The 15,696-nt window shown below is 45.2% G+C and overlaps 1 protein-coding gene across 7 annotated transcripts in view; it reads right to left on the bottom strand.

The window, feature by feature from the left end:
* Nucleotides 1-3,529: 3,529 nt before the first annotated feature.
* OPCML (opioid binding protein/cell adhesion molecule like) overlaps nucleotides 3,530-15,696 on the bottom strand; it is a 1,243,265-nt gene continuing 1,231,098 nt past the window's right edge. For all 7 annotated transcript variants that reach the window (XM_082341076.1, XM_082341075.1, XM_082341080.1 and 4 more), the window contains one exon: nucleotides 3,530-9,200. In XM_082341076.1, the coding sequence (XP_082197202.1) occupies nucleotides 9,100-9,200 (101 nt within the window). In that variant the 3' untranslated portion in view covers nucleotides 3,530-9,099. The remainder of the gene's footprint in view (nucleotides 9,201-15,696) is intronic.

The following is a 15,696-nucleotide window of genomic DNA, read 5'->3' on the forward strand; positions in this document are numbered from 1 at the left end:
TCCAATACTCAGAGATTCCTTTCTTCCTTTTAAACTTAAATAACTTATAAAATTTTTTTTTTTTATAAAGTAGGTAGGCTTTTTATTTATTTATTTATTTATTTATTTATTTATGGCTGTGTTGGGTCTTAGTTCCTGTGCGAGGGCTTTCTCTAGTTGCGGCGAGCGGGGGCCACTCTTCATCGCGGTGCGCGGGCCTCTCACCATCGCGGCCTCTCTTGTTGCGGAGCACAGGCTCCAGACGCGCAGGCTCAGTAGTTGTGGCTCACGGGCCCAGTTGCTCCGCGGCATGTGGGATCTTCCCAGATCAGGGCTCGAACCCGTGTCCCCCGCATTGGCAGGCAGATTCTCAACCACTGTGCCACCAGGGAAGCCCCTTATAAAATATTTTGTTTTCATTTTTTTGAAAGAAGCAAACACAGTTGAGATTCTGCCATATAGAGGATCAGTTAAGTGAGGACATGGAGGGAAGGCTGAGGGAAGAATAGGAGGAAAAAAAAAACGACTAACGTTTATTTTGCAACTAATACGTAACAGGTGCAATGTTAAACATCCTTACCTACTCACACCTAATAATTCTCACGGTCAGTCTTCTGAGGTGGGTATTATTAGCATCTTATTAATGAAGATGAGACTGGGTATCACACTATGTCTCTGAAGAGAAAATAGTTAGAGAACTTAAACTAAATAGAAGGAGATATGTCTTATAGGACAAAGCACATAATGGACAGGTAAGAACTGTAAATATTCTTATTTTGAAATAAGAGATGCTGTTAAACACTTAAATGCAAATAAGCCATGTCTTTCATCTTAAATCGCAGAGTTTTAGGCAAGTGGCGGTCCAGTGGTTAAGACTTCACGTTCCAGGGCAGGGGGTGCAGGTTCAATCCCTGGTCAGGGAGCTAAGATCCCACGTGCCTCGGGGCCAAAAAAACCAAAACATAAAACAGAAGCAATATTGTAACAAATTCAATAAAGACTTTAAAAATGGTTCACATCAAAATATATATATATATATATATATATATATATATATATATATATATATATATATATGTCTTATCTGAACAAACTCGGTTTAGAGGAAACCATTCAGCAAGACCATACTCTCTGCCGCTCACCCTTCCACTCTCAGCTCTGCCTGTGCTCCCCAGTCTCTGCTTCCTCTTCCCCTCATCGGAAAGGTTTACAGAGTTTTGAGATCCAGTGAAAGACTCTCAACACCCCCCACCAAAAAAAAACCCTTCTCTTCCAAGCAGACTTGACGTTCTCTAGATGGTATGTGCTGTGGTCCTGGTGCCCCATTTATTTGCGTAGTGATCTACCTGTTCACAATATCCCCTGCCTCAATCAGTTGACTGCATCCCTGGGACAGGGGCAGAGGGAAGAAGCCTCCTAATTATCTCCCAATATTTGCTCCCTCTGCAGCTCCCTTCTCATATCTCCCTTCTCATATCTCCCTTCTCATATCTCCCTTCTCATATCCTAAGAGCTGCAATATGACCCTGTATGTTTTCTGTGTATACAGCTGTTTTCACATCTTAGATGTGAGCTCCATAAGGGAGTTCCTCTCTAAATTCAATGCATGGATGAATAAATGAATATATGGAAAAACATTTAAGGAAAAAAAGAGACTTCCTAATGGACAGATGAACATGTTAAAGAAAGGTAGCATCATTTGTAGCGTGAGGGTGTTGGTTTTTAAAACTGATCATAGGATTTGGTACCAATCAGTCCCATCCCCTGGTCTTCATCAAAATAGGTCACTTATTTAACAGAAAATCAAACAGAAAAGAAGGAACAGCTGCCAGTTGAGGTCTCTCCTGTCTATCTCCTCAGTCAATTCTCATGCTCATGGCTTGACTGCCTTCCTAGTGTTAGAAAGTTATACATTAGCATCTGCTCCTCTGGGTGTTTCCACCACACCCCCAGTTCTCCACCTTCTACCTACTGTCATAACCCTGATAGGAGGACGTATGCCCTTAATAAATACCCTAAAGCCCTTCTCTATGTATATGTTTTTAATAGGGTGCATTGTGGGTGAAGATAATGAAAATGCATCCTATCGTTTAGCTGCCATGCTTAAGAATAACTAGATAAAGCCTCCCTTGCAGAATGGAAAGGTAACAGCAAAGATTTTCATTACCCACTTCAAGTGGGTTGGTAAATAGGTATGTCTGCCAAAGGCTGGTTGGAGGATGCTTGCTGGATGGATTGACAGGTGAAGAATGGCTAGACAGTTTAAATAAATAGGTGGGGAACTGTCATATTAGGGAGGTGCATGAGTGAATAGATGGAATAAGGGTTAGAAAAATGGGGGAATAATATGTGAGTGAATAGGTGAATGGTTAGCTGATGGAGAAATAAATTGGTACATTGATGATTGATGGAGCTGAGTGGCCAGATGAAGTGAAAGACCGATAAATGTCTATGCAAGCAGGCAAGCAGATGGATGGGTAAATGCTGTGGTATGAACAGGAGCAGGAGAGAGTCAGGTGAGGATGGGAAGAGGATGATTAAAATGAAGAAGAAAGAGGAGAGGGTGACGGGGAGCATTAAAGGCATTAAGACGTTAGAACTGGAAATTCATTTCCTCGACAAGTCATGATTTTACAATGAGTCTGAGGAAATTAGAAACTCTCCATCACTGGTACCCACCATGTTCTCCGTATTTTAATTTACAAGGAACATGATAGAGTCTATCAAGTTATCTGTGTTCCATCCCCTGCAGGGGAAACAGAGTCATGAAAGGCCAGGATTAGCCCTTGTCTGTCTAGGAAGCCTTGAGAAACAAGCCTCATAACTCCAGCTTGGGATCTTGGCCAGAGAAGTTGTACAACTGAAGAATCTTCCCCCACTTTCTGCTGCGTGCCCAAATAATCATCGGCCACTGACCTAAGCTTTATTTGGGGGCAGTCTTAGGAATCCAGTGGTTGAAAGGGAAACAAAAACTGTCCAGGGAATTTTGATAGAACACACTGAGGGAGGTAAATTCACCAGTGGTGCAGCTGAGGAAACAAAGATGAGCAAGGTAAAACGTCCAGTCCAAGATCACACATGTAGTCAACGGCAGAGCTCAGAAGGGTTGGTTGATGTATAAATGGTTGGTGAGAATCTGGGTTGCAAGAAAGAGGTGAATACCTGTTCCTTCAGAAGAGCAGATGAATGTGTGACCAAGTGGTGGGAGATTTACTGAAAGAGAAAGATGTTTTAGGAAAGACAATCAGAGGAAAGGAGTTCGTTCTCCAGATCTCTTTCTCATGCTATTACCCTATAGATGCTACAGTAAACCTAAGACAGAGAACAGTTCCTCCAACGGCATGTGCTTTTAAGAATAAATGTGTATCATAGTCACCATATTTTCTCATACTGACTTCTGTCAAAGTGGTGCTTGATCCGGTGGACTCAACCTGCAGGAACTCAAGGAGCGCTCAAACCGAGCAGTAGCTGGTCATTCTTTTTCTGAAACTTCTCTTGTGATTTCATTTTAGCCTAGGTCAATAAATAATTTAGACTTTGAGGCTGCAGCTGCATTTTATAATATTGTATTTTATATTATTTGTAAGTGGCATAGATATGCGATATACAATTGTAATATGAAATTGCCTAGGCTTCATAGTATTCTGTGTGCATGTGGGTACATACATGCATGAGAGAGACAGAGAGAGAGACAGAGAGAGAGAGACAGAGAGAGAGAGACAGAGAGAGAGAGGGAAATGCTACTCAGTTTTCTGGTTGCATCTGCTTCCCAAAGCCTAAAACACACACACGGGAGAAGCACAGCCTGCCTAGTTTTCTCCATTCCTGGATACCCAGTGAGGTGTCCTAATAAACAGCCCCCCAAAAGTTACAAATTTCTTTGAACTTTATTGATACACTGCACAATCACAACCATCTCGTATTCATCCTGAATTAGAAAAGGTTACAACTACAATGTAACATGCACAAAATTCAGGTAGTATATTCACCCTTAATACAATTATTGACAGAAATCAAGTCTTCATTGATTTTTGAAGGAAAAAATAAGAAAGAAAATAGAAGGGGAAAAACAAAAACTCTAGAAGGCTGACAAAGTTATACTCTTGTATCATGTGATAAAATTTTAAAGCATTTGAACATAGATTTGTTTTAAGGATAATTGTGAAAATGGGCACACCCATGGTCTGACACAGCTCTAACGGCACCATTGATGTCATAATTTTTTTTTAATCTAGAGGACTCTGAACTTGACAGATACATTTTCGTACACCCACACATTCCTCACAACTGCACTTTACATGTCACAAAAGGTTTTGAATGATTAAAAAAGCTCCCTTTAATGAACACAAGGGCAGCTATTATTACTTATCATTGCTATGATTGATATCATTATAAATCTGCCAATAGCGTAGAATGTGGCCCCCCCAGAAAAAGAGTAGAGGGTTCACCATCTTTCTTTCCCCACTCAGGGTCATGGAACAACTAAAACAACCCTGTGCCTTTAAAAGGGCACTGTTGAAAGAAACAAAATGGAATGTCTTTTAAAATATGGGAAATTAGGCTTTGCTGGCTACTTTCAGGCTGATGACAATCGTGTCTAATTGAGTCCACTCCACATCCTCTTGGACTGCCAGCGTTCTGCACCTGAAGGCTAAATTGCACTGGTTCAGCTCTCTCTTTTCGCCACATCTTTTAATTGCATATCTATTTCTTCCTCCTTTCATTTACTTCTCTTCTCTCAAGAAATGAGGGAAATGAGACTGGCATTTTTATTGTTGGCTGTTAGTGAGCATTAGGAGTTCTCATCATATGGTATTTTTTGAAAATGTTGCCTTCCTAGTTACACACCTGTGAAGTTTTACTGCAACTGCTCCAACTTATTTGTCTTAAAATAAAATAAACAAGGAAGTTTTGAAGAGTAGGAGGGGAGGCAATTGGGCATAAGTTTCTAGGAATAGGGCTGATGCAAAACAAAAGCAAACAATCCTCATATTTGGAGAAAAAGAAAAAAAAATGAATTTTGCCAACTAGAAACATTTTATGCTGCTTCCCCTGCTTCCTCGAATTCCAAAGAGATTAAATTTTGTTTTTGTTTTTGTTTTTGTTTTTGTTTTTAATTCTGTGGAGGTTTTTGGTGGGGGGAAGGGGGGGCTGGTTCCAGGTATGACAAAGCCAGTTTTTCTCTGGTGAGGACTCAGGGTCAGATTGGAAAAGATGACATGGCCCCATCTCTCACCCCATTCCTCCCCTCCTACCGATAACATCCACACACAGCCACAGAGGAGAAAACCTTCCCTTGGCACTGGAAGTACCCACCAATCTACAGCCACTCCTGATGCACTGCGGTGGAAAAGCTCTCCTGGAGACGGACCACCCACTTTAAGGTTCTCTACTCTGCTCACGTGACTTTTCCCGGCATAAGGAGAGATCACCAACTCCTCCATGTGGAGAGCAAGTGGCTGCATTGATGCAGAGACACATCCTTGAACTCATCCTTGGCTGTGGACTTGTCCCGAGTCCCAGAGGACACTTCCCACCCAGGTTTTGAGAACTAACTGACCAACGTGTGAAATGAATTGTCTAGCGTGAGGCATGGCTTTCAGAGGAAAGAGCCCCAGGCCTCTTTGTGATACAAAGCCTGAACTTCCCTTCTGTTTAGTTGAATACAACTATAACACAACAGCCACACGTCATCTCTCTGTAGGAAACAGGTGCACGTTTTGACCACCACTCGCCTGTATGGCCTCCCTCCCCCAGTTAAAACAAGAATGAGAAAAACTAAACGCATTTTCTTCAACTTGCAGAAGACTGTATCAGGCACTTGACATGAAACTACTGAAAAACAAGCTTGGCCAGGGCCTTAACTCTAGCACTGGCATTGGAATTACTTTGGTGGGAATACATATTAACTTGGTCTTGGAAGGGGGAGGGTTTCAGAGTACCTACATAGCTGAGTTCCTCTCACCTGATTTCCTGATAAGCCTTATTCGGTTTCCTTCCCACGTGCAAAACCTATGAAGAGCCACACGTCCTCAGAGACTCGATAATTCATTTTTTCCTCCTCTGCCCTAACCCCCGCCCCCATCACTGGCACCTCGAAAAAAATCTCTCCAGCAGGCCTTATCCGTCCGCCTGCCATATGTAAAGGGAGCGTGGGTAGTGTCGTTAGTAAGCGTTTGCTGCTCTGTGTGCTTCAAGATGCTGGGTAACACAGCTCCTGTCCTATGGCGCCGTCCCCACCAGAGGAACCCAAACAGCCCAGAAGCTGGAGTACGTCTGCTGTGCAGAAGGGTTTCCTTTCCCACTGCCCCATTTCCTTGGGTCTTGTTTCCTTGGTTTTCTTTATCCCAGACAGCTGAGGATTAACGGTAGGAGTCTCTCCCTCTGAAACAGGGCTGGAACCTGTAACTACCAGACATGCTTCCCAGTATCCAGTGGAAGAGGCTGCACGGAGTTCCACAGTGAGTCTGAGACCCAGGCTCATTGTGCTTGGAAGGTTCTGGATCCTCCTGGCTGAAGGAGGACGGGCGCCTTCCTCTAGATCAAGTCCCGGAGTGAGGAATATGCCCAGCTTGTCCATTTCAAGCACCGCGTTCCCCAAGACGGTACCGTCTCCACAGCCTCCACACTTATTTTACTCCAGAGGAACAAGAGTATTATCAGCAGAACATTCAAATGACACATTAAACACTCCTTCAGTGTCTGACACCAGCCCGGCTCCCGGAGCCCCGTGTGGTGGCAGGCCTGAAACACTGATGTCCGACCTTTAATTCTGACTCCATGCCTGTTCTCGACTGTCCCTGGAACTTGAGATCCACACACTGCTTTTGGCACATCATTTACGTTCCCCCAGTCTGGCTCTTGGCAACTCCCTGGGAAATGCAGCTGTCTGTTTACAGCTGGAAAGTGTAATATTAATTTCATTCACGCCAGCTCTCTTACGGAAGCGCCTAGCTTTTTGTACGCCAAGACAGCCTGCGTGTGTGTGTGTGTGTTTCTCCACTGCGTACGGCATGTTCATGTGCCATAACGGACAAAAACAAACAGGCCACATTTCAGAGGAAGAAGATCAATTAAGCATCGAAGGAATGGAACTTTATGGAGCTGGTATTTCTCATGTTTTAGACTGTGGAGCTGCAAGTGTTTTCCAGCGGGTCTCCAGCAGGTCTGGGAGACAGTCACTGTTGACGCGCCTTCTCAGCCTCAGCAGGTCACTCCCTGCAGCACAGGACAAGGGCACAGCCCTGCAGGCTTCCAATGCCATCGTCTTGCAACCCTGGCACACTTGCTGGCTGAGTCCTTCTTGTCCCAGGAGACAATACAGAAAGATCAGGTCAGCTCTTGTGTTCTGGAAAGATCTGTTCTGAACATGGAGAGCTGAGGGCATTCTTCTCCAAAGCTCCTGGAGAAGCAGCCTGTATCCGAGGAAATTGTGTGTCACTTTCCCCTTCTGTTTGCAGTGTTGTGTTAATCAAGTGCCTGGAAATTGTCAGTTGCTCAAGTGCCCTCAGCTCAGAAGAGCTTCCTGAAACATATACCAGAGTTGTCAACACACCCGCCACGTAACTGGCTTTCATCAGCTTTTTACTGGATAGTTTTCAAACAGATGAAACCAAAACTGGAGGAGAGAGGAGACAATAGCAGAAGTCATCCCACTCAGATGGACGGCTCTCTTCACACTGCAGAGACAGAGGTGTGTTTTTTCTCTCACCTTCTTGCTGTTAAGCACAGTCCCATAGTTTCCTGGCATGCACTTTCTTGAAAGGCTGAGAGAAACATGAATTTTGGCACCTTGTCCTTCCGGTAAGAAAGAAAAAACACGATACTCATCAAGGCTTTGCCAAGGCTGATCTGCTTCCCAAGAAGGTGTTTCTCAATACACAGTCTCTGCTGGGAAGAGTGAGTGACCGATCATTCGATTGCTACTTTTGCCCATCTCTTACCAGTATCTACTTTGGGTAGATGGGCTAGCACATTCCAGACAGTCCATGACATATTGCTTTTCTATGTTGTTAGCCTGTGAGATCATTGGCTTTCGCATGAGAAGTTGATAGGTCATTTTGAAGATGCCAATATCTGCAGAAGGTAGAGGAGACATGAATCCAGTGGAATAGACACAATATGGTTAGAGATTAATGTGGGGATGGATTGATAGTGAAGAGTGGGGAAAGAAATAGAAAGACGTGTTAGATAATTACATTGATAGATGGATAAATAAAGTAAATAGATTGCTAGAGAAGAAGATGGGTGGGTAGATAACTGGATGGAACGATCAATCAGACAGTTGAGTAGATGGAAAACCGTATGATTACTTTCATGGAGAGCTTGATAAAACCTAAATAATCAGCCATCTACGGATCACTGTTTATGAACTGGACAGCATTTTTTTGAGAGAAGTACCATCCTCAAAATGCTTCCCCCTTTATTCGGTCACATGGCTTCTAAATGTTTAGTTTTGGGTTGTGTGCATATCCCTAAACTTCGAATCCCTATAGCTGGTAGAGAAAGCAGATAGGGCAGAATGGCTAAAAAGATGGCAATGTTTCATATATATATAGAGAGAGAGAACTTCCCAGAAAGAAAGGATGTGAACCCTCGTGTAATTAGACAATAATAAGCATGGAAGGAGTGATATGTACATTATAGTCAGGAAAATGGTCCAAAGCTTAAAAGACGCAGATAATAGGACACTTGGATATAATTCTTGCTGTGCACTACATTATAAGTGAAGTTGTGTCTTCAGGGTGTTTATCACGAGGCACATTTTCTGCCCAGATGGAGCTTATGGTTTACTGGGGGGGTAGGGTTGGTGGTGACGGTGTCGGGAAGGCAGAGGAAAGGGGAGGGCCAAGGTAGAGGAACAGATTCCATTTTTGGACACACCAATGAATGATTATCCTACACGTGGTAGAACCCTGCACACCCCTCCCCCCCAACCCCACTCATTCAAACTGGATAGAAAAATCAAATAAACAGACCAACCAAACAAAGAAAAAAATCAAATCAAGAAGAAGAACAGAAACAAACAAAAAGAAGCTCAAACTGGTTTGCTCTCCGCAGTGTAGGTAAAGTCTGTGATATGGAGAAGCAGGCGTTGCTCAGAAGACCTATGGTTTCTTATCAAAACTTGATGAAGAAGTGGGCAAAGAGGGTCCCTGATAGCCAGAGGCAAGCCAGTGCTCTAGAGGCCGAGTTTACACCATCAATGACAGCTCCAGGCCCTGTGTGGGAGAAAGAGAGACAGACCCATTAGCGCACACCCAGAGGGCACCATCCTCATCCCCTGACAAGCACCGCATAGACATGCTTCTCTGTGAGCAGCTCCCACCCACCAGTGACCCTTCCAAGTCTGCGTAAATGGAAAGTGCCCATTGGGAGAAACTCAAAGGGGCTTATCGCTGGGGTGCCTGGACCCTACAGCCTGCTCTCAAAGACTGGGGTTTAAAAACTAAAAGAAGTAGAGGGAGGGAATGGTTAGACGTGCAGGCTGACAGGTTAGGGCAGGACCTTTGTAAGCAGCGCCTCTACCTGTGTTCTCTCCTTGGAAACCATGTCCAGGACACACAGGGGTGGGAGGGGAAGGAGAGGGATGAGGGTCAGAGTAGAGGGAAGAGGTGGGAGGAGGAAGGAGAGGAAGAGAAGATTTTGTGAAACACAGGAGTCTAGGTGTTGATGTGGCTGACTTTTCATCTGGTGTGACTGGGATGCTGGGGCGGCGTCTCCCAAAGCCGCTGAGGAAGAATGAATACGTACACCCAGAGTTTTAAAGACTATGGTCGGGTTTGTCCCAGCACTCAGCGATGCGTCTCCAGAGGTGACAAAGAGGACCCCCGTTCTCAGACCCAACAGCCACCTTACGCCCCTGCCTGGCAGGGCTCTCCCTCAACCTCTTTCTTTCTTCTTCCCTCTCTCTGGCCCTTCTACACACCCCTCGTGTAACCCTCACATTCCGCTGTGAAATAAGACCACAGAATCACAGGTGCGATCCCTTTCCCTTCATCTGCATCCTTGAGAAGCCAAACCACGTGCACTGGTATCGCCTTGCCTGTTCCGAGGGCCCAGGGTGGAAGGCTGAGTGTCCAGCTCTGCCCCTGTACTCCTCCATCACCTTTATTTACCAGCATCAGAATTTAGGGTCATAAGCAAGACCAGAGTAGCCAGCGAGCAGGGAGCAGAGAGTATTCCGGGGAAAGCAAAACTAAGTGTTAGTCAAGGGATCAGAAGCAACCCTGTAGGGCCAGTGACAAAGGGACGGAGTGACAGGCAAGAAACGCAGGGCTTCAGCACCTCCTTTACTAGTAAATTGGCTTGTTGGAAATAACCTTACTACTGAAAAAAGCCTCAGTGGTGCAGGGTCTCCTCAGACGGGAGCCAGGTCACGTGGCTTGCTGGTCAGTGCAATGGCGCGGATCCAGGCCTTGCTGGGTGGGCAGTGATGCCGTCAGCCTGGGGACGGATGGTTCTCTCACTCCAGCAGCTGGCATCCAAGTGTTCCCACCCCAGGGATCTCAGCAGGATTCCTTTTCTTCCTCAGATTTACAGTCCAATTCTCCTATTTACTACAAATTCATATTTCCTCGATAGCTTGAGAGTCTTGCTCATAGTTTTCTGTACTTTTGTTATAGAGCATTTGCAGATAAGGGCAGAGCCCAGTCCTTAGCCCATTGCTATGGTCCCCACGACAGCTTCATAAATATTTATAGAAAGTAGCCTGACTCTGGGGCCCCATCAGTCCAGGCATATATCCTAGGAACTGTACTGGCCTACAGAATGCGCTGAGTTGGAAAAGGCCCAGTTTGAAGCTCAAGGTAACTCTCTATATTGTCTTCTGCAAAAGATGAGTGATTTAGATTTTTAAATGAGTTTAAAAGGAAATGGGCAACACAGATGTATAAGACCCATATGTTTTTGTAAAGAATATTTAAAATATAAAGTATATATTGTATATATGATATATATTCACTAGTTATGTATATATGTATATATATGCATGTGTGTGTGTCTTTGTCTAATTCATTATATTGATATCAACTTAAGAAACAATTGAATGGGCTCCATGCTAGACAGACGGAAGTCTTTAGCTTAGGAATCACTCTATTCCAAGTTCTGCCAGTGGGCTTAGCATTTCTGGGGATGTCATGCTACCAGCACAAGGTTGAAAGTAGCTAAAACAAACAGGAGAGGAGGAGTATTAGGAAGACAAAGCAGTGCGAGCTGCAGGGAAAGAAGGGGAAGAATCATCAAGATGGCAGGTAGCAGTGGCAGTAAGCTGTTCATGCTGCTTAGGCAGGGGTGTTACGGCCTCAGCTCGCTTCAGCTGAGTTCTCCAAGGACTGGAACTCTGAGGGGGCCTCGGTAGGCATGGGGCCTGCTCAGCCCACGTGGGGGGATGAGCTAAGGCATACTTATATGGTGCTTTCTGTGTGGCAAACGTGACTCTGAATGCTGAACATCTACTAATCCGTTTTATCTTTGTGAACCCCTATGGCATTCCTAGCTTATAGATGGGGAATTGAGGAGCAGAGCAGGTAAGTACCCTGCCTGTGGCCACATAAGACCATACACCCAGAGCTGGATTAGAACTGAGTCACTCTGTCTACAGGGTTGGGGCCCTTGATTATCACAACTCTACTTCCCCTCTGTGGAAAACAATCCTTTGTGCATGTTTTTCAGAGGCCACAGCGTCATGGAATGATGGCCTGGGGATCTGGAGACCCAATTTCTCCACGTGACTCTGCTGCTTCCCAGCTGAGTGCCAGCTCCTCTCTGGCCTTGGTTCTCCCACCTGCAGTGAGAGGAGGCGGGGATGCATGACCTCTGAGCTCTTCTCCTTTAGTGTCCTGAGTTACCGAATGGCTGGAGACTCTGCATCCGGTCCCAGAAGGCACAGCTGGGGAACAGCCAGGTGGCCTTTTCCAAGGGGTACAAAACCATCACCACTCCTGCTTTCTGCACCTCAGCATGCCATCTCCTGAGACAGGAAGAGGGCACCAAACATTCCTAGACCCTAAAGTTTCCTTTTCTGTAGCCTCATTTTCTATGCATTTTCAGGAAATTTTATTCCTTAGCAGGTATTATAAGCCCTGATTTACGCATCAGATGACATGGCAATTTATTGTCAGAGTGCCTTTGGCCAGTCAGTGTATGAGAAAGGGCTGAGCTACTCTGACCAAAGAGTTTACCTAATCTACTAGGACAGAGATTAAACTAGCCTTGCTTTCCTCCTATGGATCCTGGACACATCTGAGACTTGGCAGTAGGGCCTACAGGAAGTGAGGGGCCTACAGGAAGGCTCTCGGGCTTTGTTCAAAGCCGGGAGAGAGCGGCTCACGTCCGTGTACCATACGCTAGGCTGGAGGAATGAAAGACAAAGGCCATCAGCGACGAACTGATTCTTTAATGGCATCTTCAAGGTAACCCTGATCCTACTGGAAATGAGGGGAAAAAAAGAATCTGGGTTGGGTCGCTCCCATAGGCTTTCTGTGTGCTAAGGCCACTCACCTGATTATGCAAGCGCTTCTCTGCGCTTTGATGCAGAAGCAGCGGCGGATTGCTGCCGTCTAGCGAGCTGGTGTGGCCCCATGATTACTTCTATGCGTCTGCCCTGCCTTGGCCTCGCTGCTTTGTCTTTGCAGCCCTAAACCCTTTGGGGTTAAAGTCTCTGACCACTGTAAAAGTGCAACCAACGCTTGGGACCTTGGCTTCAGACCAATTTGGGCTTAAATCCTGAGTCTGTGGCTTGCCAGCTACGTGATCTCAGACAAAGCACTTGCAGTTTTCTCCTTGAAAATAGGGGTAATAATGTGGAGTTTTCAGGATAAAGGACTGGAGGGATTAGGACAGTGTCTGGTAGGAAGTAGTCATGTGATCGTGGTAGGAAGTAGTCATGTGATCGTGGTAGGAAGTAGTCCTGTGACCGTGGGAAGGGCTGCTCTGGTGGGTCCATACCCCCTACCTTCCACTTGTTAGTTGAGGCTAATATTGGCTTATTTCGACCTTTTCCAAATACGTTGATCCTGAGCTGGGTTTTGGTAGGTGAGAATGAGGAGGTGAGATGGGTGAGAGAGGCCACCGGCCATGAGGGCCTAGGAGGAGGGTGTGGGGCACTGGGCAGGGCAATGAGAGAGTCCAAAGCCACGCTCTATGGCAAGTCCAAGGGCAAAGGACCAGTCTGCGAGGGAAGCAGACCTCACGCTGGCCTCGGAAGCCATGCCCTCCACTCAAGAAATGTGTGCTGGTGCTGTCATGTGCCAGGCTCTGTTCCAAAGAGGAAGACAGGCACAGCCTCTGCCTGCACACACCCTGTCTTCCATTAGCTTTTTTTTTTTTTTTTGGCCACGCTACGCTGCATGCAGGATCTTAGTTCCCCGACCAGGGATCGAACCCGCGCCCCCTGAAGTGGAAGCTCAGAGTCTTAACCACTAGACTACCAGGGAAGTCCCCCTATCCTCCATTAGGACCTAGAATTCCTCTGTCCTAGTCTAAATCAATAAAGAAACACAAATATGTTTTAAGCCCTCACAGATTCTGAGAAGAAAGTCCTTTGGAATGAAATAATCCAACCTCCCTTCCATCTCAGGAGCACCCCGCCTGTCTAAGAGGATTGAATTCAGGAATCAGGGAGAACTGAATGTGAATTCTGGCTCTGCTAGTCACTTGCAGGATGACTTCAGGTGAGATGGTTAACTGCTCTCAAACAGTTTTTTTTTTTAATGTATAAAATATGTGGGGAGGTGGTTTTCTCTATACCTGCAGGGTTGCTCTGAGGATGAGTGAAGATGATACGTAAAATCACTGAGTATAAGGAAAGGATGAGTAACAATTGGGTGAATGAGAACCAGGACCACAACTGCTAGTCTCTAAAATAGTATCTTTTGTGGGGCTCCTGCTTTAAATAAAGAGACCCTGTGTATACTGAATTCTTAAAGATAATTGCCAAACACCCACTGAAAGCAAACGTGACTCTGGCTTAGCAAGTGACTGGTCTCTCCTGACAAGACCTGAGTTGGCTCCAGCCACAGGTAAAGGCTGCCCAAGGAAGGCCAGTTATTCTGAGGAAGTGCATGTAGAAGCCCAACTCTTTCTGTGGGCAAGCACCACATTCAAGAAATCTTTATTTATGGTTAGCAGTGACTCAGTCTAATAGAATAGCTCTTACAAACCTCAGCCTTAATTAAATATTTTTCAGGGATAAACTAAAAGTGAGAACATGTAATGATGCCCTTTCCCCTCATTCCAGCCGCTCCTTTCCCCTTCCTCAACACTAAAAACGTATTGCTTCCTTCTTTCCTGAAGTTGAGCGTCTTTGAAAAGCTCACATGACGACACAAAGCCACAAAACCAACTGTGAATGACAACCATGACAACTAAATACCTTGAGGACATATGCAGACCAAAATAAGTTAGTCCTCAGCACACAGAAAGAAGAGATAAAGAGACAGAAATGATCAAGAGATAAATTCCAGAAACGGTAAATGTCACAAAGGTCAATCAATCAGTGCGTGTACTCTGGGCCGGAGGGAAGATTTTATGGTATGGCCACGTGTGAGACCCAGCAGCAGTAAGACAAGTAAATAAAGAAAGAGGCAAACAAACAAATGAGCAAAATAAAGTCCACTTTGGAGAAGCTACTTACTTTGTTAAATTAAATATACTACACACTACACATTTTTAAAAAGCAAATTTGGTTGAGGGCTTAGCATAGAATTAACCTGCAGGCCTCGCTCTCCTGGAAGCAAGGGTTTGCTGCTGCGTTCATGGGCTGGCTGATCACCCTGTGGAGGAACAGATTTTGAAAATCAAAGTACCCAAACTCAGCACAAAGCTCCCAGAAAACTATATAAGTTTACCGATGAGGATCCTGCCTCACAAGAGATTTTTGAAGCTTAAAAATGGAGGGTCCATTACAAGTGAGAAAGGTATTGAAATGCCACCCTTGTCCTTTCCATGATTGCAACGAAAATAAGGCACAGTTCTTCAGCAAGAAGTTCAAAAGCAAAGTGTTGCTGTAATCCTACTAAAATAGCAGGTGGTCAGGTGATCATCACATGAAGGAAAGAAAAGAGAAAAAAAAAAAAAAACCCACAGCCGAGTTGAACTTGGTGATGATAGCGCAGTGAGATCAAGGAGGCATCTGAAGTCTAAGAAGATACAGTTTTGTTCTGAAATTTGGATGCGTTTTATAAATATGAATGTGAACTTTGTGACCTTCCTAACAAACAAGGAACCAAAAGGATAATGATGTTCCCGGTGATTAAAAGAGGAGCGAGGAAATCTAATTAGAGGGTGTGTGTTACACTTGCTGGGGAAACGTAAACCTACTTTCAGCAGTGCCGGCTGACGAAGGTGCATCGTTCCCCTTCAAAGGGAGCGTTTCCTTCATTGTCTTTAATTACAGCAGAAAACAGGGCCCGGTGTTTTTCTACAAGGAAGATGAACGGGGCTTCGCAGCTCCAGGAAGGCATGCGGATAAAGAAGCCAAAAAGGCAGCCATCATCTCTGCTTTGTGCTCCCACAAAGCCCAAGGCCTAGGAAGTTCATATCAGAAGTTAATTCCAACCAGTCAGCGCATCACAACCCTGAAAACAGCAGGGCTTTGGTCTGTGCCAAACCGGAAGCGGGGGCGTGTGCTGACATCAGCACAGCCCGAGTGCTCCGTGCTGAAGTCTGAACGCTCAGGCTAACGGCCAGATGCCAGGGATTCAGACGGAGCAGGGT

The sequence above is a fragment of the Balaenoptera borealis genome (genome assembly GCF_965194805.1).
Source record: "Balaenoptera borealis genome assembly, chromosome: 11".
Taxonomy (NCBI): domain Eukaryota; kingdom Metazoa; phylum Chordata; class Mammalia; order Artiodactyla; family Balaenopteridae; genus Balaenoptera; species Balaenoptera borealis.